The sequence below is a fragment of the Phytophthora cinnamomi genome (assembly GCF_018691715.1).
Source record: "Phytophthora cinnamomi strain GKB4 chromosome Unknown Contig80, whole genome shotgun sequence".
In the NCBI taxonomy this organism is placed as follows: Eukaryota; Oomycota; class Peronosporomycetes; order Peronosporales; family Peronosporaceae; genus Phytophthora; species Phytophthora cinnamomi.
The window spans coordinates 341,334-360,852 of NW_027151013.1; the positions used below are offsets into that span (position 1 = coordinate 341,334).

General features: G+C 54.6%; 6 protein-coding genes across 6 annotated transcripts; 1 reads left to right on the forward strand and 5 right to left on the reverse strand.

Annotated features, from left to right (window-relative positions):
- Window positions 1-133: 133 nt before the first annotated feature.
- Window positions 134-538, reverse strand: IUM83_16166 (uncharacterized protein; the record flags this gene model as incomplete). The annotated part of the gene is made up of 1 exon (XM_067941029.1): window positions 134-538. One exon carries the CDS (start codon window positions 536-538, stop codon window positions 134-136), a length of 405 nt encoding a protein of 134 aa, XP_067785387.1.
- A 1,796-nt stretch (window positions 539-2,334) lies between these two features.
- IUM83_16167 (Hydroxymethylglutaryl-CoA reductase, degradative) lies at window positions 2,335-5,369 on the reverse strand (the record flags this gene model as incomplete). Its single annotated transcript, XM_067941030.1, has 2 exons — window positions 2,335-4,729; window positions 4,831-5,369. 2 exons carry the CDS (start codon window positions 5,367-5,369, stop codon window positions 2,335-2,337), a joined length of 2,934 nt encoding a protein of 977 aa, XP_067785415.1.
- A 1,255-nt stretch (window positions 5,370-6,624) lies between these two features.
- On the reverse strand, window positions 6,625-11,565 carry IUM83_16168 (ubiquitin-protein ligase; the record flags this gene model as incomplete). The annotated part of the gene is made up of 6 exons (XM_067941031.1): window positions 6,625-7,101; window positions 7,163-7,243; window positions 7,322-10,613; window positions 10,682-11,055; window positions 11,129-11,217; window positions 11,277-11,565. The coding sequence occupies 6 exons, from the start codon at window positions 11,563-11,565 to the stop codon at window positions 6,625-6,627; spliced, it is 4,602 nt and encodes a 1,533-aa protein (XP_067785386.1).
- Window positions 11,566-11,719: 154 nt separating this feature from the next.
- IUM83_16169 (uncharacterized protein) lies at window positions 11,720-12,985 on the reverse strand (the record flags this gene model as incomplete). The annotated part of the gene is made up of 2 exons (XM_067941032.1): window positions 11,720-12,185; window positions 12,294-12,985. The coding sequence occupies 2 exons, from the start codon at window positions 12,983-12,985 to the stop codon at window positions 11,720-11,722; spliced, it is 1,158 nt and encodes a 385-aa protein (XP_067785472.1).
- A 2,273-nt stretch (window positions 12,986-15,258) lies between these two features.
- IUM83_16170 (uncharacterized protein) lies at window positions 15,259-18,958 on the forward strand (the record flags this gene model as incomplete). The annotated part of the gene is made up of 10 exons (XM_067941033.1): window positions 15,259-15,444; window positions 15,509-15,566; window positions 15,649-15,662; window positions 15,724-15,792; window positions 15,872-15,914; window positions 15,976-16,101; window positions 16,169-16,878; window positions 16,946-17,085; window positions 17,146-17,414; window positions 18,225-18,958. The coding sequence occupies 10 exons, from the start codon at window positions 15,259-15,261 to the stop codon at window positions 18,956-18,958; spliced, it is 2,349 nt and encodes a 782-aa protein (XP_067785414.1).
- A 41-nt stretch (window positions 18,959-18,999) lies between these two features.
- IUM83_16171 (Calcineurin-like phosphoesterase) lies at window positions 19,000-19,353 on the reverse strand (the record flags this gene model as incomplete). The annotated part of the gene is made up of 1 exon (XM_067941034.1): window positions 19,000-19,353. One exon carries the CDS (start codon window positions 19,351-19,353, stop codon window positions 19,000-19,002), a length of 354 nt encoding a protein of 117 aa, XP_067785413.1.
- Between the last annotated feature and the right edge of the window lie 166 nt (window positions 19,354-19,519).

Below are 19,519 nucleotides of genomic sequence, written 5' to 3' on the forward strand. Positions count from 1 at the left end.
GATATGGCGCAATAAGTGATAATAATCTTCAAATCTGGGATCCACCGTTTTCACAAACAGTGCATTTGTATACTAGTTGATATTCTCTCTTTAAGCTAATAATTGATCATCCCCGCAGACGATTATTAAGAGCTTAGACCGGTTTGAAGTGCGAAGTGATCAGCTCTTGCTTCTTGTTTGCGAGCTTCTTCAGGTTATGCTCGAAGATCCATTTGCTTAAGAAGCTTTTCGTCATACTTACAGCCCACGTCGTCTCGTTTTCACTCGACAGCCTACGCATGACGACACTGGCAGCTGCAGCAAACTCTGCATCGCTTGGAGCGCCTTCCAGTAGAGAATCAGGTGCGTTGGTCACTTCTTCTGCTTCCTCATCAGCATTCTCTGGGCTTGGCATCACTAAATCTAACACTGCATCATCAGAGTAGGCAAAATGCACTTCGTTTTCTCCCGTTGGGTTGAGAATATCATCAATTGAGACAGCATTGGTCAGGTTGAGAGCGTTGACAGCAGCCTGGATGTCAGCAACGGAATCAGCCATGGAGCGCTTTACACTTAACGGATACACGCTCGAGCTAGTAGAAAAGTTGCAGGAGACACCACATTTTCGCCAACAGTTTGCCACAGTATCGGTAGAAACCTCGCTCCACGCCGTCGCAACCCACTTCATTGCTGTCAGAATGTCCACCTTAAACCTGTTCTTCTGTTGCTGGTCAGCTACTTCCAGTGCGTGCATGAGATGAGAGCGCCGATAGTGAGCTTTAAAACAGGCAATGGTTCCCCCATCTAATGGCTGCAACACAGCCGTCGCGTTAGGAGGCAGAAAAACAATCTCGACGTGGGTAAGCTGGACATCAATGTGCGACGGAGCGTTGTCGATTAGTAGCAAAATCTTACGGTCTTGGCGAGCCATTACCACATTAAGTTTCTGAATCCAGTGGCGAAATATAATAGTAGTCATCCACGCATTTTTGTTGGCATAATAGTGCAAGAAGCCCAGCTCTTGAGCCAATTTTTTCTTGAACGCACGAGGCTTCTTTGCATGGCCAATGAATAACGGTTCGAGCATGCTCGAACCCGTCATGTTCGTCGCCAAACCCACCGTAATCCGTGCTTTGTCTTGCTTGACGCCACGTGCAGCTTGATCTGGCACTCCAACTGTATAGCGAGGTGCACTTCTGTAAAAATGGCCAGATTCATCAAAGTTAAACACATCATCCGGTGAGTACTGGTCCAGCTTCGGCTGAACTCGAGCCAAGAACGCTCCTGCTACCTCACTGGCGGCACTAGCTGCCTCGCCATGTAGTCGGATGCTTGAAGTCGTGTCGTTTCTTGAAGGCTCCTAGCCACCCAGCAGAGAAGGACAAGTCCTTTGTAGCTAGCCCACGTTCCTTCAGAGCGTCGAAAAGCTGCCGGCCTTTGGCTTGTATGAGCTCGTCCGTTATGGGGATGTTGTTTGCCTGTTTGGAGTGCACCCACAGAGCTAGAGCGTCATCAAGCTCAGGGTAAGTGACAGCACGGTTCGTTTTGCGGGTCGCAGATGTAGTTGGAGCTGGTTTGTCCTTGCAAGCGCGTAAAATATTGGAGATGGTTGCCTGTACTGGCGCCTTGGCTAGGTTAAACTTTGTTTTCGCCCACTTTGCGAGCTCAACCTGCGTCATTTTAGGCTCTCGCTTACGTTTCTCCGCTATCTGGTACTTCTCGCTCTCAGTCAAGTTGCCCTCGCGCAGAGTTCTTGGCTTGGTGGGCATCTTCGCTACGACGGCTTGCACTTCTCTTTCCTGTTCGCGTCTGTCGGTTGCGAAACCCACTGGCTCCGTTGTATGTGTGGTCCACACTACATTCTATCAAATGATAATCTGCTACTGTTAATAAATGATACACGATTTTCAGTCCACGGTGATTATCATTTCTGGGAGTTCTGTCTGTATAAATATAATTGTCGACTACCCTTTCTCTTACTCGTTCGATTGATTAATGGCATGAAGTGCACGTAGTTGCTGTGCTCATAGTTAGGCTTGGGATGGGGTACAGTACTCGCTCACGCAGTTGTAGCTCCATTTCGAACTACTCAGTGCTTACTTAAATAATACGTGCTGCTGCTGCGGGGGTTGACTTCGACACAGTCGGAGTGAAGCAGCGTCAAGATGAGACGTCACTGTTTCTGGTTCGGGTGATGAACTTGTTATCGTCACGGTAGAATCCATATGCCGGCGGGAACTTGCTGGAAGTTCTCTAGGTATACCTCCTTCTGCACCTGTTACTGTTCAAGTTCTAGCTGCAAAATGCAGCCTCGTTGTGCTTGTGTTGTGGTCTTTATTTACTGGGCTTAGTGGTCTAGAACGACTCTTTTCGGATGCTGCGACCACTATGGTCGCCGTAGATCTCGCGGATGAGGCCGATCACACGCTCCACCGCCGGCAACGAGAAGGTGGCTGCAGCCCACGAGTCTCGGCGCGCCTCCTTCAGCAGCTGATCCCATTTCTCCGCCGCCAACGTGTCGGCCACTCCGCGGAACTCGCGCTCGTGCTCCTTGCCCTCCGAGTGAGGGATCCCGCGTTGCGAAAGCCAAAAGAGGTACGCGTTAGGCACACGCTCCGTAGCGTCACGCTGGTAGCGCGCCAGGTCGTGCGCGACGGAGCCTTCCCACTCCATGTACTCGCCGATGCGAGTGAGGAAGTCTAACCGTTCCGGGGTCACCAGCTCGGACGCCAGCGCCAGCGAGTCGATTAGCAGCAGCAACGTTGCCTGCCACCGGGTAGCCTGCACCGCCACGTAGGCCAAGAAGCGCTCCTCGAGCGGTTGATCACCATGGATAGAGAGCGTGCCCAGCTCGTAGCTCCTGACGATATCGTTCAGCAGTCCCCACTGCTCCTTGACCAAACGAGCCCGGAGAAGCTTGTGCGGTACCTCCTGCTCGATGTGGTAGTGCAGCACCTGCCACAGCGCAAGGAAGAGTGGTAGTCCTGTAGAAAGAAGCTCGTCGCCAGGCTCGACGCTCTCCACCATCAGATCGTGGAAAAACTTGGGGTCGAGCTCATGCATTTCGCCATCATTAACATCACTAGCAGACCCGTTGCTCGCTTCCAGGAGTTTCCTCAAAAATGTGCGCATCTTCTCAGGGCGCACCTCCATTAGACGGTATGAGAGGATGTTGATAAGAATCGACAACAGTTGCAGCTTGTTCTGCAGCCCAATGTTCGAGCGTGACACCAAGAGATCGCTCTCCGAGTTGGAGGCGGAAATAACGATCGAGCGCATGGACGCCAAAAACATGAACATCTTCTCCAGTTGATTGTAGCCCTTGTCGCCCAGCAATTGCCGCTGCAACGTCGTCTGGACCTTGTCGCCCTTGCTAGCAGCGTTCGGCGCCATGATCGCGATGTACTGGGGATGCTTGTCGATAGCCTCAAATGCAATATTGAGGCTGATCGTACCCTCCAGGTTCGGGATCGGAATTTCCACGTAAAACATCGACGGCAGCGTTACCGAGATCGGAGAGGTTGGCGGCGAGTTGCTCTGGATCTCGGAGAAGACGGCATGGGCGTGCAGGTACTCCTTCGCTGTCTCCACATTGATTGACTTTCGCAGCAACATGTAACTGCAGACCTCCGACACCAGCTCGCTCGGTGCGCCAGCAGCGACAGCGATGTTTCGAGCGTGGAGAGCCATGTGACCCTTTTGAATACCCGTCACTGCAATTGCGCGAATTGCCGCAAAGTTCTGCGCCAGTCCAACACTTACGATGATGCCACTCAGGTTGCGAGCCGTCGGCTGCTGCAGAATTGCATGCGTAGCAGTGTAACCAGGGTGCGTCATCAACGCACCTCCCTTTGATCCAACCGCGATAGGCATCTCCAGGCTGCCGCGCAGCACGCGCGTGCCGGAGCCGTCTTCAGCAAGGCCAATTTCGTAGTGCGACAGCGACGCATACTGTCCCGATCGACTGGCGTAGCAATGCGCAGCCGACTCAATCGCACGCCAGTCTTGGCCTGTGGCCACAGCCACGGCATCCACGCCGTTCATAATGCCCTTGTTGTTTGTCACCGCGCGGTACGGGTCGATAGCAGCGAAGTTGTAGGCCTCAATAATGCGGTTCGCGACGTCCTCGCCGTCCACGCCCTTCCAGCCGAGCTTCTTGAGAGGGATCTCGAACGTAGCGCGAGCGCGACGCTGCATGCACAGGTTGGTGAGAATGCGCAGACCCACACGGCTCCGCGTGATCTTCGAGACCTCTTCGGAGAGTCCCTCAGCCACCGTGTTGACGATGTTGGCGCCCATGGCTTCACACACGTCCACGTCAATGTGCACGACCAGGAACTGCGTGTGGGGCTCGGACGCGTTCACGACGAGCTCGTCGTCGCACTTGTTGTACCAGGCACTGCCACCAACGGCAGTGGCAGTCGCCCGCGCCGCCTGGCTCACCACGCGGCAGTAGATGTCGACGGCGCCGCCACCGCGCTTCTTCATGTTGGGGCAGAGTGTCGTGTTGGCGATCGACAGCAGCCGCTCACGGTTGCACTCGATCGCGGCGATCGCGGCCGGGATGTCCTCCGTGCCCACGAGCTGGATCTGCGACGTCATGATGTTGCCGGACGTGGCTGTGTGGAACCCGCCGCCCGCAGCGGCCACGAGCTTGGCGGCGCTGGAAGCCGCCGCCACCACGGAGGGCTCCTCCACGGCCATGGGCACCGACAGACTCTTGCCGTCGACGACGAAGTTGAGGCCCAGTCTGCGACGAAAGCAAGCAACACAACAGACACAACAACGAGTCAGTTAACCGCCTGCGTACAGCACAGCAGCAGCAGCAACGCCAGTTGCTGCAGCACCCACCCGAGCGGCACTCCGAGCACGCCGATGCAGTTCTCGATCATGAGGTTGGCCGTGCGCAGCGGCAGCTCGCCGAGCTTAGCGGCCGGGTCCGAGGGCGGCAGGATGTCGGCGGCCGCCTCCGCGCCGGCCGCGTGCTGCGCCTTGAGCGTCTTGAGCCGCGGGTACATGAGCGCCAGCACGTCCGAGCGCTCGCGCAGCGTCTTGTTGTAGAATCCGGACCAGACCGAGGGCTGCGCCACGTCCTGCTGCGTGGCGGCGGCGGCGTCCCAGTTGTCGCTGGCGTCGTGGCTCGGCTGCAGCGGCTCGAACTGCTTGTCGGCGCCGGCGTTGGCGGAGCAGAGGCGCTGCACCTGGCCGGCGAGCGCGGCCACCTGCGCCGCCTTCCGCTGCAGCGCCTGGTCGGGCAACGCGCCCGGCGCGGCCTTGAGCGCGGCGCGCAGCAGCGCCAGCGTCTGGTCCAGCGCGGCCTCGAGCTGCGCGCGGGGGGCGCCGGCCAGCGCCTCGTCGAGCGCGTCGCCGTGCGAGAGCTGGTTGGTCATGGCGGACGGCGGCGAATCGCGAAGTGACGTACGCGCTGCCTGGCCGCACGTCGCTCGGCTGCAGCTGCAGCTCCGTCGCCTCTGTGACAGAGTCTGAAGGTCTCGGGCCTCTCGTTCGCAGGTACCGGTAGACGCATAGACACGGCGCTATTTTTAGCGCGCACTTACTCGAGTATAACGCGGCAGTACGCGAGCTAATAACGGCATAGGCGAGCGGACTGGAGCTCGTCGCCTGTGCTGCCTGCCTGCCGGCTTGCTGCATGGAGAGCGAGAGGCGGAGCGGCACTAACGCGGCCAGGAAGCGCAGGAAGCGTCGGGCAAGCCGCCGCGGAGATCGCGAGCCAAGGTGCGCGGCACCCCCGGAAGATTGTGGCGCGAGCCTTTCCCACGCCGCCCCGGCGATCCGACGAGATGCGGGCGCCGAGATGCAACAGTGAGGGCGCTGCGTCGCGTGTGTGCTCTGGCGTGACGTGGCGTAGCGACGGCCGTGTCTTCCGCTACAGCTACATGCAGCCCTTAGTGTTCGAGGACTCCGTCTCGCTCTGGATCCGCGAAGTGAGCAGACCGAGCGCATTGCGGAGACCTCCGGCGCCTTGGTCGTGACGTGCGCCGTCGCAATCAGACGCCAGGCCTGGAGGTCCCTCTGAAGTGGACCGCGATCTGCATGTTGAAGTGGCCAGGACCTCGCACGGCGGAGCATGTGCCGGGCCGCTGGAACTGCTGGCCGCAGGGCTGTCTGTACCAGTTGTAAGTGGTGCTCGGGTGTCATTGCTGGCGCTGTCCGCCAAGCACGTGCCGCGTCGGAGACCTGCCGAGGCGCGCGCCAACATGACGGCCACTCCGGATCCCTGCGAGTCCCGCCTTGGATGGTGACAAGTCAACAAGCGACGGGGGTGGTTGTTTCACGACAAGCGAAATGAGATGTCACGAATAAGATTGGTCGGTGGTCTACATGTACATGTACGACTTGGCTGAGCCCTCAGCTGACGGACTATTCAGTCTACGCACCTTGCCCCGTGGCGGCGCTGATCCAGCGCTGCGCAGCGAAGAGAACGACACCAACAACTCACAGCTCGAGACTCCTGGTTGACCTACATCTTGAGGAGCCCGGCAGACGGCAATGCTCAATAGCGAAACGCGGTCGGGTTGACACGTGTAGCTCATCCTGTGCGCACACCCGCCGCCTTCAGACGAGTCTTCCAGGGCGACTGCAGCACGACGATTTCACGGTCGGGATTACATGTACAGTACATGTTCACGACATTGACTGGTCCTCCTCCTCCCAGTCATACTCGTCGTAGGACTCGTCTGGCCCAGGCGATCTGGCTGCAGCGAGTGGCTTGTGAGTGTCGAGCTCCGCTGGAGCTTCTTCGTCTTCTTCCCCGGTCACGTCGTGATCTGATCCACGTGGCGATTGCTGTGAGCTTTCGGCGGGCAGGTCCGCTTCGCCCTGACCTTCGGACAACGCGGGGAGCCCCAACGAGTCGTAGCTCTCCTCCTGGGCCAACTCGTTGTCATCGCCAGTGCTCGTTTTGTCAGCGAATACGTTCCCAACCGCCGAGGTGCCGTCCAGACCGTATCCACTGGAGTATTCCACTGCATCTCGCAGCTTCTTGCCGAGTAAAAGCGCGAGCTCTTCCTCCAGTTTGCTATTGGCTTCGTGCTCGTTGTGCTGCTCTCTCCAGCACAGTGCACTCCAGTAGTGCGGAAGCTCTAATGTGTTGTCGCAAGTCTGGCGTAAAAAGTCGAGTGTTAGCGAAGTTGTCGTCCAAATACTGCTAAAAGACACGTACATGAGCCTGCGGCAGCATCCGAAGACATTTCTCGTGGTCAGCCGCGGAGATCGCGGTGAACGGCAGTTCGATCCGCAAAAACTTCACGTTTACACGAAACACAAGAGCACTTAGTCGATCATAACATCAGTACCGAACTGCAACACGCCTAACAGATACCTCCGTTCCTGCCAGGGGAAGCGTATCCACACCAGTCACAAACTTGATGAACTTCCGCTTCAACGGCGGCTCAAAGCTGTTCACCGTTTGCCAGAACGCGTCCATGAGGGGTTGGCAGCAAGTGAAGTCCGAGTCTGCAGCCACTCGAAACACTTCGTTGACGGCAAAGTCATCACCACCTCCACCAACGCTGCCGCAAATGCTTTCTACCAAGTCTCCTTCAGCGATCCCAACACGTCTGAGCTGTTCGATGGTAACCACCCGAGTGAATCCGCGTCGAGCACAGTCGATCTGCCACCCGATCCCAGATGTCGGACCGAACTTGTCCTCAAGTACTTTGGCAATGTACGCCTCGACGCTAAGGTTCTCGTCGGCACCTTCGAACTTCAGATACTCCGCGAAATCGGACGGCTTCATGTCTTTCATCCCCGACAAGGACTTGAACAGCTGTGGGTCGAACAGCTCAATTTCTTTCAGCGACACACAGTGCTGGGGGTTCAGCAACAAGCGGAAGAAGAGCGGGTGAATTCTCAACTGGATCGAGCTGAAGTGCGTCATGGCACTGGCGAAGAACCACCCAACAAAAATCAACACGTTGCGCGTCTCGCGAGAATGAACCGTGTTTTCGTTGAGCCAATAGCTTTCGGATCCTTGCACATATTCGAGTATGGCGGCATTTGGTTTGGAAATACGCAATTGAGATGCTTGAGATGGCGTTAGCGAATGCGTTGGTATCCCTCGGTCCAATAGGAAAATGTCGTCTTCCAAAGCCTTATTTACAACTCGACGGATCGTTTCTCCTTCGTCGGTCTCCCATTCGAGCTGAAAACCTGGGCAAACAACCTCGGCAGCTCCGGGGATTGTCACCGCGTTCCCACTCGCAGTTATCTGGGGTGAGCTTGCCTCCACCAAAAGCTTGCTGATTGGTACTTGCTTCCATTTTGATGCCAATTGCTTGCCCACCAGTACAAACCACTCCTTCAGAGGGCCCTTCCCTTCTCCTTCTTCTACCTTTACTCCATCCACAAGTTTCTCGCCGAATGAGCTCTTGAAGAATGGGAATAGGAGGAAGTTCGGGGTGACCTTCTCAGACGATAGATGATGTTGCCAAACGTATTCTACACTGGAATTTAGTACGTCTTCACGATCACAAATGACAGTGACTTTGGGGAAGACGGCGAAATCGTCGTCATCCTGCGAGTCCTGATTAGAGCGGCTGCACAATTGCACCGCCAGAAGTAGCATCTTGCACATTGGGTCAAGCAATAAGTGGATTTGGTTGACCGGCAGTCTCATAGCAGCCAGGATGCTGCTGACAGGGTTCCAGTTATCGCTGAGTTCTTCCCGAGGATGGTTAACCAGATACGGGTAAAATACTTTCACGAGACGACTAAGGCCAGGCGAGGCCGCAAGTCGACCCTTTGTCTGAGGCGTGAAGGCATCGTGTTCTGACGCGCTCAGAAAGATCAGCAGCGCAGAGGCAATCTTCAGATATCCCCACGTCGAGTCGTGATACTCTTGCCGCACGCTTTCGGCGACTTCGAGGACTTCAATGATATCCATTTCAGACACGAGCGAATTCTTTAGCTGGATCGAACGTTGCATGGCATTCGCAACGTTGAAGCAAATATCGTTCACCACAGCATGGCACTCGTCCACTAGGTGGCTCGTCAAATCGAGCTCCTGCGCTACCTCACTGCACAGAAGACTCTCCAGAGGTGATTCCGGCACGGCCAGCCCATACTGCTCCAGCATCGAGATGATGGAGCTCTCGATGCACCCACTGACTGACGAATGGCTTTGAAGAGCCTCTGTTAATGCTCGTGATTCGCACCAAGCCAGACATACTCGCGCATTCACCTCGGTGGGCCGGTTTTCATCTTCCAGGAAGGCCCATCGTTTGAGCTCAGTCACCAGTCTTTTCGATATTGTCTGCGGGTCATCTTCTGGAGCAGGCTCCTCTTTCTCAGGTTCTGTTAGGTGGTTGCCTTGTTGCATACCAAGAATGGGCGGAACATTGCTATTCATCGTCAGCGTGTCCGTGGCTGGTGTCAGCTCGTTGGCCTCTAGCTCCGCGTTTGTTCGTCCTACGTTAGCATCGTCGCCCTCTTCATCGAAGCTGTTATCATAGTCCGAAGGATTGCTCTCTTCTGTTCGACTGCTAAGAGGTTTTTCGGGTGAAGTCGGTGGCACATCTTGGACAACCAGCGAATCGTTGCTCTTGTCTGCTTCGGGGAGTGCTTCCTCGTCCGGAGTAGAAGATTCATTAACTTCGGCGCTTTCGTCATTGTCTACAGCTTCCACCGCATCTTCAGGCTGTGCGGGTGTTATAACAGCTCCTGTTTCCCGCTCAATGTCAGCGTCGCCCGCCTCGGCATCAAAACTGTTGTCGTATTCCGACTGGTTGTCGCTCGTGTCGGACCGGGCTGAGCTCTGTTTGTCGTGTTCAGGTGTAAGGCCATTCGCATTACCCACTGTTTCGGGTTCTGTCGCTCCGAGCAATACGCCATCAGTAAGAGAATTGTTGTTCACGTGCTCTACATCGCCATCTTCATCACTAATATCAGCCCTTTTGGATAGCTCTGACTCCGGTACACCTGATTCAGTATCGTCACCGTCCATCGAGTTATCGGGTTGATTGTCACCTCCTGCAGCTTCCACATCGTGGGACCCGGGGGTTTTCGACCTAGGATCATACCCATCCTTTGGCTTCAGCATGTCATTTGCACTATACTTTGCATTGTTTTCGCCGCCGTCGTCATGCTCAGCTTCACTACCAGGGTCAGTTCGACTTCCACCGCCTTCTCGAGAAGCACTGCTGCGGATGAAGTCCAGGCTCTCGTCAAGCAAGTCGACAAGGTCTGCTGCAGATTCATGGTCATGGTGCTCTGGCTCTTGATCATTAACTGAACTACGCTCACGGTTCCTGTGCGAGGCAGGATCATCGTTGCTATCTAGTCCACCAAGGTTAGCAGCATTCACCTTTGTTGGGGGATCGACCTTCATATCATTCGCTTCACGCTCTTTTTGGCTTGAATCACGCATACGGCCGCTGAGGGCAAGGAGCTCCATCGGAGTCATATCTTTTGCGAACTCAACCATTTCCATGATGATGGAGTGGGCAGCCAGAACGCGGCCCAACTTTTGGTTCGGTTTAATGAGGAGGGGATTCATTTTCTTGAAGCAGTCCAAGTTGACCCCTCTGGCTTGCAACTCCGCTTCGGCAAAGTCTAAATCGCTAATCATCTTCAGAAAGTAGTTTCGACCGCGCCACAAGAATGGAGGAGGCGTTCTGAGATATAGAGGCAAATAAGTAAGTATCGTCTCATACAGGAAACAACAATGTCCAGCAGTACGTACTCTGCCTGCGCTCCAGCCTCTAGCATCCATTCAACTAACCCTTCTACACATTGGATTCCGGCAACTTGTAAATCTGTGGCAAGCTGTTGAGCCAGCTTCGTAGCCTCGCGTGCGTTTGTCATTGCTCCTGGATTTCCTCCGTGACGGCTCAGGGGCGTTGATGCGAGTGCCATTCCTCCCCTCGATCGCATCTGTTGCCGCCCTGCACTGGTTGACGTCGGAGGCTCAGTTGGCCGAGACGGGAGAAACAGTGACTCTTGCACGGGTGTGCAAAGTATCAGCGCACTCAACTGGTACAGCAGGGTCTCGCGAGCATCAATCGCTTTCAAGACCTTGAAACGCAGTTTCTCCTCCTTCGTAGGCTGTGCAGACTCCTGTTTTGAGCATGCACAGAATCAAATGTTGTCATTAACAGCGCTGAATCAAGACACAGCCAATGTGACTTACAGAAGGAGGCTTGGTTAGAGTGCCCAGAGGCATCAGCTTCCCGCTTGACGGCTTTTTTGGCTCACGTATGCGCTTCCCGCCACGCTTACCTGGCGACAACCGAGTCATTAGTGACGCCAAAGACAAACCGAAGTAGCGTCAACCGTACCATATTGCACGCGCTCGTTGCGAATCTTGGACTCTTTCGTCAGCGGCGTTGGTGGCGTGCTGTAAGTGGGAGAATGTACTGGTGATGGCGCCTTATTGGATTTAGGCGGCGGGTCGACGGCGAAGCGGTCATTCCACCCCTGCTCGCGCCGAGATAGCTCCTCTTCCGAAAGCGTGACAAGGTGGCGGTGGCCTCGCAGGGGATGGCTCGGCTTACGAGCCCCAATTTTCCTCGGGTGCCGCTGGTCGAGGAAGTTCTTCACGACCGATTCGCGCTTGGCCGTCGCCATGGCCCTTTCGCTTCGAGCTGTGGCGAGGCCGAGCGGCAGTCGGTCCCAGCACTTCAACGGAAATAGCTCGAGGCGAAACTCCTGGTCAATCGGCCTCTTGCAGGGCGTGCTGTTCAAAACTGGTTGCGTGTTAGTGACGTTAATGGCGCGCTGGCTAATTAGCCTTCTGCCGCTTGATGTTGGCTTTGACGGCCGCCTTGCACTCCGCTACGGCCTCCAGCTCTTTGTCGATCGCAGCGATCTGAGTCGGCTCGCTCAGCTTGCCCCGCTCACGACGCAGCTTGCGCTCCCGCTCCCTCAACGAGAGCAGCAGCGAGAAGTCTGACGACGTGAATGCCCCGGTGGTGTCGGTGGCATCATCCATCGGAGCGGCCACCTCCGATGTCTCGTGAAAGTTGGAGCCCCCCACGTAGAGGCCGCCGGTGCACAGCAGCACGAGCCACAGACCCGTCGCGTGGTAGGCCCGGAAGGACAGCAGGTGCATCTTCAGCGTCGACTTCCACTGCTTCACGACGCTGCCCTGCTGGTTGGAGCACGACTCGCACTGCGGGTAGAAGCGGAAGGTCGTCTTCCGGCCCAGCATCTTCCGGAAGAGCTGTTCGTCCGCGCGCTTCGCGACCCTGCACCCCCATCAAAGACAGCAACAGCAACAGCGTCAGAGAACAAGGCACGACAACGACAGCTACAGTTCAGGCAGGCAGGCAGCCTCTGCTACTGCCGCCGCGTACAGTTTGGGCGGCTGGTGGTCTGCGTGGTAGCGCACGCCGCGCTTGACGCCGCACGTGTGGCAGCCGAAGAGCCGGCCGAACTCCTGGATGATGCCCCGCTCCACGCCGGTGGCGTACTCGGCCGTGGCCGGCAGCGAGGCCTTCCGGAGGTGGAACGCGCCCAGGTCGGCGAAGGGCGAGGGCGCCAGCGCGCTGGTGCGGCCGCCCAGCAGCGTGAAGCACAGCAGCCCCATGACCGCGTACACCGGCAGCGGCGCCTGCGCGAGGTCCTCCCAGCGCTCGTGCGCCTTGCCGCGCAGCAGGCGCCAGGCCGTGGGCGGCTGCAGGTTCTGCGCGCCGAGCACGAGCCAGCTCCAGCCGCGCCGCTGCTGCTCGCGGCTCCGCGCCGCCAGCTCCTGGTACACCTCGCGCGGCACGGAGGCGAAGTGCAGCGCCGCCACGGAGGACGCGCCCACGGCGGCGGCGCCCAGCGCCTGGGGCAGCAGGAAGCCGCTGGCCGAGCCCACGCGCAGCAGCTTCTGCGCCGCCTGCGCCGCCGAGACGCCGCCCAGGAACAGCGCGCCGCCCGTGGCCGCGTCCAGCGCGTGCGCCGTCAGCGCCTCGTACAGCGACACCGAGCGCTCGCTCGCGAAGTGCTGGCGCAGCCGACGCGCGGCGTCCCGCGCCCACGCCCACGCCACCGAGTCCTCCATCAAGTGAAGTACAGTAGCGGTTAACTGTAATATTTAGCTATTTAGTGTAATTCGGACGTTGAAGTGGGACATGGCTACATTTGCGACACAGCTCCTGTTGGGGACGACACGTGCATCTCCGGCTGGTGATGACAAGAAGAGCGGGGAGACGTGGTGCGTTAAGGTGGAAGATCTTTCAATGCGTCTCGCAGAGGCATTTAAAGCTCGATTCGCGCCCGCTACGGACGCCTCTATCGACGAGATGATAGTGCGCTTCACTGGCCGCACACCCCACACTGTGATAAATCCATACAAACCAATTCAGCAGGGCTACAAGAATTTTGCGCTGTGCTACAAAGGGTACTGCTACGCATTTCGGTTTTCCGCACCGGTCAATCGCGATGCAACATCTTCACCAACGAAATAAACTTCTTAAATTCCGGCGTGCTTTTGGAAAAGAGGTGCTAACAACTGATGAATACTCTTCATCAATGACAGCTACTGTGTTAGAATTGTGTCGAGAGCTGCCACACCAACTACAAAGTGAGGTTTCATGGAAACTTCTACTTAAATATTCCTTTATTCCGGACATTGCTCAGTATGGGAATTGGAGCATGTGGTACTGAACGAAACCACTCAGTCAGATATCCTGCAGAATGAACTTTAGATGCGGAAACATTGACAAGAACATCCCGTGGAGCACTTTGAAGTCAGTAAGCATCGAAAACGTGCGTGGCAAGATCGCCAGCTTGTTCAAACGCTCACTACGATTCACCGCACGACCGGAAACAACTTGTTCGTAATCCGGAAATGGAGCGAGCTCCACAACCCAAAGCTGCTCATATCTCTGGTGGACCAAAATCTAGCGGTGCCATATTCGACATACCTCGCATTATTGTCAACTACAACGCGAACATGAACGGCGTTGACATCGCCGACCACCAGTTCCGAAGTTACTACAACTTGATGTTGGTGAGTCCACGTTCCTGGATGCCGCTTTTCTTCTGGCTGCTCGACACAACTCTTGTGAACGCGTACTTCATCTATGAGGCCCTCTACCCTGGCAACAAAATCAGCCACAAAAAGTTCCACCTTCAGGTTGCGTGGGGTTTGTTAGAGGAGACCCCATCATGTAGAAAACGACCAAGAGATCAAGGCATCGTCTTTCCGGCAGGGTCGGGGCATCTACCTGTCGCTAAAACGATGTCCACACGTTAGAGCTGGTGCCTCAGCGAGGCCAACTCAAACGGTGTGCCTTCTCCGTGTCACCGAACCAACTGGAAGAGCGATATTAATACATGCCAGAAGTATTTTAGCTCAAGTGCTTCGCGCAATTGCTTGCATACCACCAGCAATTATTAATACAATGCCTTCTATTATAGTAGTAGTAAACGGTAGTGCGCGTTTTCACTCGGTTATGCAGAGATTCGTAGTAACGCAGATAATGGGGTGTTAAAGCATAACAATACCATACTTCATGCAAAAATATATGGTATTAAATGTAAAAAGATGACAAACCTATATTAACAGTATTATGTTAATATGAATGAATAATTTCCGTGCCATTAAGTACTTACGATTGTAGCAATTCCAGTGCTATGTCTGCCATCTTTTTTGTGCGACAACTGATCTTGTCAGCAACCCGCAACTAATTCACCGCCTACGAATTTATGAGGCAAAATGAACCGGATAAATTCGGGTACCCGAAAAGTGCCGTCGGGTGGTGCAGGTACCCTGGGAAAAGCGATCGGACGAGGCGGGTCTACTCAGCTAACATGAACAGCTACAGCATCAAGTGGCGACTGGTCAACACATATATTACGAACTGAAGCTGCTATACTAACAGCTAAGACCACTGCCCTCCGTCGTCAAGGGTAACATCTATTAGGTACGTCATCGTTGATGCTTAACAGTTAATTCTGTGGAATGTGCAGTATTTTTAGTAGTAAGCACAAATGTAGTAGCATTCAGACATAACCAACTGAACCTTCAATGTTCAGCATACTAGTATTACGTCGGTCGGTTTATTACTATCAAAATGCTATTAGAGTAAATCTGTCAATATCATATTAGTAATAATAATTTATTGAATTTGTAGGTATCGTAATAATAATATGTTACTATTATATTACTATTGTGTTTGATGTTGCCGTTACTACAAAACCTGTGTCGACACCTTCTATTATAATAATACACTGTTTGGTTTGATTTATAAATGGCCTCGAAGAGCTTTTTTGAACTCATACTACTGCTCCACCTGCGCTACCTGCTCCACCTGTGCCCTACCGGTGGCCATGGAGGAGGAGGAGGCGGCTGCGAATGCCGCCACGAGGCGCAAGTCGCTGGCCTCGCAGATGGAGGAGATGGCCAGCGACGGCGCCTTCCTACGCGCCATCGAGCACAAGAGCCCGCAGATAAACGTGTGCCGCACCATCCTGCGCAAGCCGACGGGCAAGCGGACGCTCGAAGACATCCACGTGGTGCGTTGCTGGGCACCCTTGAGAGTGGAGAGCCAGGCGCGCGGCTGACGTCGTGTTTCTCCAGCTCAAATCGCTGTTCGCGTCGTCCAAGCTGCTCGATTTCTTCTCCAACCTCGATGCCTGTACGTGTGCCTGATTCCTGCTGGATCCATCGTTTGTCTTGACGTTGCTGCAATGTTCTGTTGCTGCTGGACCCATCGCTAGTTAAGGTAGAGCTCGTTCGTCGCTGTTGCGACCTAGGTGAACAGCTTCGACTGACGTGGTGGATGTGTCCTGCAGCTTGATCGACTATATCAATCTCTCGAGATTGTCGCCTACGCTGACAAAGGGACGTACGTCTTCCATGAGGTACGTCGTCGCGGACATTTTTCCCGCCGCTCTAGAACATACCAACCGCGAGGGGCTGTGCTTGATATTGCTCGTACAGGGTGACGACGGAGATAGTTTCTACCTCGTTTACTCCGGTCGAGGTATGCATACAAATCTTTCGGCTACGGAAGGGTGTTCCCTTCTGAACTTGTGTGAATGCAGTGGAGGTGGTGAAAAACGAGATCGACAACCCAGCTCGCACCAACGGAACAATCCACCTAACCTTTTTGGGTCCAGGAGATACCTTCGGTGAACGGGCCTTGCTTTCCAACACGGACGTACGCGCAGGTAATAAATAGTCCCTTCAGTGCTTCGGTCACATACCAGTTCAAATTCACATTGTATTGTACTCTAGCTTCTGTGATTGTTGCAGGTGCCCCAGCGGAACTAGTTTTCATCAACCGCGTCGTGTTCAGCGAGCTGCTCAAGGAGTCGCACGATTCGAGCAATACTCATACGCTCGAAATCACAAAACGATTTCGTAGCAACAAAGACATTGTGCGCAATATTTTTATGCGAAGCTCCACCCAGCGATCTGAAAAGGACCTAAAATTCGCTGTTGAGTACCTAAAGAGCGTCAAGTTTTTCTCACGTTTCTCTTTTGAGGTTCGGAAACAGCTATGCAAGGTTATGCGGCTCGTTAGCGCTGTCACCAATACCGTGCTTTTTGCTGAAGGCCAAATCGGGAGGCACTTCTACATCATCTTTTCGGGCTGTGTAGATGTTTCGGTCCGGGTAAAAAATCGCTTTGAAGAGACAAAAGAAAGCGTTGTGTCGAGGCTTGGCGAGGGCGAGTATTTCGGCGAGCTAGCGCTCTCTCAAGCAGATGGCGTTCGTCGTGCTACAGTAATGTGCACCGAGTTCTGTGAGCTGCTAGTGCTAGGTCGCGATGAATACGAACCATTGATCAAGAAATACCAGAACGAATACCATGCGCAGTACGCGCAAATGCTACGAAAGAATCCTTACTTCATAGGACCTGAATGGGATGACAACACTATCGAAGGTATGTGTTCGGTAATGACCGAGAAGTACATTCCTTATAAAGGTGAAATTTGCAAACAGGTGAGTGTAAAAGTATGTTCTCCTACAGCTTTTACTTTCGTCTCCTGCTGACGATGAGATATCTTAGGGATCCCGTGCAAGTGAGCTATTCGTCGTGACTCGGGGCGAGTGTCGAATCATTCATGAAGGCAAGCACCCAATCACAAATGCGCGCCAGGTCTACGAGCTCGGAAGATATGGCCCAAATTCAGTGTTGGGCTGTGCAGAGTAAGTGTTATCGGCATTTCTCCATTCGGCCATAGTAGTTAATGAAGCTTTTGTTTACAGGGCATCCGCTGGGAAATTCAACGATATCTTCGTTCGTGAATACTCGATCTTAGCGGAGTCCCCGATGAAAATTCTTGTGCTTTCACGGTTTGATATATTCCACCTGATGTCAGCAGAAGCTCGGGCAAGTCTGCAGCGATCCTCGAATGGATACATTCGCGAATCCATACCCAGTCGTGCTCTCAAATCGGTAGCATGGGAAAAGTACAAGAAGGAATTCATCACCAGCGTCATGGCCGAAAATCAGCATCAGCCATTTGGGCTGGTTGGTGGGCGTTCCGATAGGAGTCCGATATCTATTCACCAAAATGCTGCGCTAGGAAAATCACAGTCGGCGCCACTGCTTCCACTTAATGAAGCCCGCATCTTAATTGACCCTGGCTCTCTGATGCTTGAGCGCCGTCGCGGGGTAACAAAACTCGGTGCATCGGGAGCAGTGCGCCAGATTAACGTAAATTGCAGCAACGAACTTCAACTAAACAACCGGAACAATGAAACCGGAAGTGAAGAAAATGATGATCGGGCCACCTCGCCTGAAGGCACTTCAAAAAGTCGAAGCTCGTCCCACCCTCAAGACAGCAAGGATGTGTCGAACTTGCACGCCAAAGTAAGTCGATCTGCTCCTGGATCCTCGTTGCTTCAGAGAAGGTCATCGACGACTACAGTACTTGCGTTCAAACTCCAGCAAGATGGACATCGGGCGAAATTGCCCCCTGTAGCTCAGGATGACTGTGCGCCTACTATACAGGCGCCGCTCGTTGCTCTCGCTGGTTCGGGCAGTAGTAAATCACTAAACCGTCGGTCAAACGTTCTAGGCGACGCCAATGTTACCGGGAAGAGCTCTCGCTCGTTGTTTCCAGCCGTATCTCCAATCAAAGAAGTAAAAAGTGAGGAGACGTCGGCTGCGAAACAATATCGTAGTGATCTGCGTCGTTGTGGCCGTATTCGAACGGAGAAAACAGACAATTCCCTTAATGCCCTCAAGAATGGCCCAGCTGGAGCATCGACCACTGTTACCGCAAACGCAGCCACGATATGGGATCCTATTCACGGTGTATGCCAGCCTTTCGCCGTGTTAGGATTCATGAAAGAGCAGACCCTTCGACCCCCGTCCAGAGGGATCTCCTTGTCTCTATCGTCCGCCAAGCTGTCAAAGTCGACCAAATCCGCTGCGGATCAACTTCGTAAAGCAGCTGCCGCTGTAAGTGTTACCGGTCACATGGAGTTCACGCGCTTTCGCGTGTTCGGCAAATTCCGGGACATCGACGATGCACTCAATCTCTTCCGACAAATCTGCACTGTGGAGAAAAATGCGGGCCTGTCAGAGGGCCATGACTGCAGCCGCTTTGCTATCTACAAGGAGGATGAAATGACGATGGCTTTGGAAAACTTTCCTAGCGTTGACGCTGGGGCTACTGCCCAGTTTAGTGCTGCAGACCTTCCTCAAGCTACAGGTCAGCGGTTTGCGTGTGTCAGCGTCTCGCTCCAGTTTGCTGGCACCACCTGCATTGAATCGATAGTAGTGCACGTTTACCAGTGCTTCCCTACTCCTCAGAGCGCCGTGAGGTTCGCACGTCAAGTCGCGTCCACTCTTTTGGCTCCAACTGCCCTGAGCATTGTGCCGCTGTTCGAATGGATTTCGCTTGCGGAGTTGGACCGCTTCGACGCGCGCAACAACGATCTGGAGCAGGAATTAGAGCTTGCTATGAGTAGCGGTGGGCGCGAAAGCACGTGGAAGGCAAGGAAAGAGGCCCTCAAAAAAGGTGGTCAGCAGCACAGGTTAAAATCTCCTTCATCAGGCCAAACAATGTAATCTCGCAGTGTTTGCCCCTAGAAGTTAGCTGGCCATTTTGTCTAGCATGCCTTACCCTCCGAGCCGTCCGCAAGCACGTACCAGCAGTGCTTGGTCGCTGCACCGCCGATCGTCGTGTCTACGAATTTCCACTTGCTATCCGCCGTGTGGTACTGCAGCTTCAGCCAGTCCTTGGACGCTTGCAGCGAGAAGAAGCCGTACTCGTCGACCGTGTACGCCCACTCGTTCTTCACGTATGAGGCGGCGTACGGCTGTATGACACTCGCGGAACCCTTTTGCCTGCCACCATCAGCACCGTTCTCGATGAAGTGGACGCGCAGCGGCGCCGAGTAGTCGTGCTTCTCGGCGTGAGTGTGACCGTGCGGATGCCGGACTTGTACAACACGTCGAACCATTTGTGCATACTGCGCTCGCCGTAGTGTTCGTACGGGCTGAAGTGGCTGTTGACGATCTTCCAAGTCGCATTCGACTGCTCCACCTTCTCTGCCAGTCGAGCTCGCGATTCGGCCCCCCACTTCTCGAACCTGCCCTTGCAGGTGTCGAAGAGGGCCAAGCCCCCAC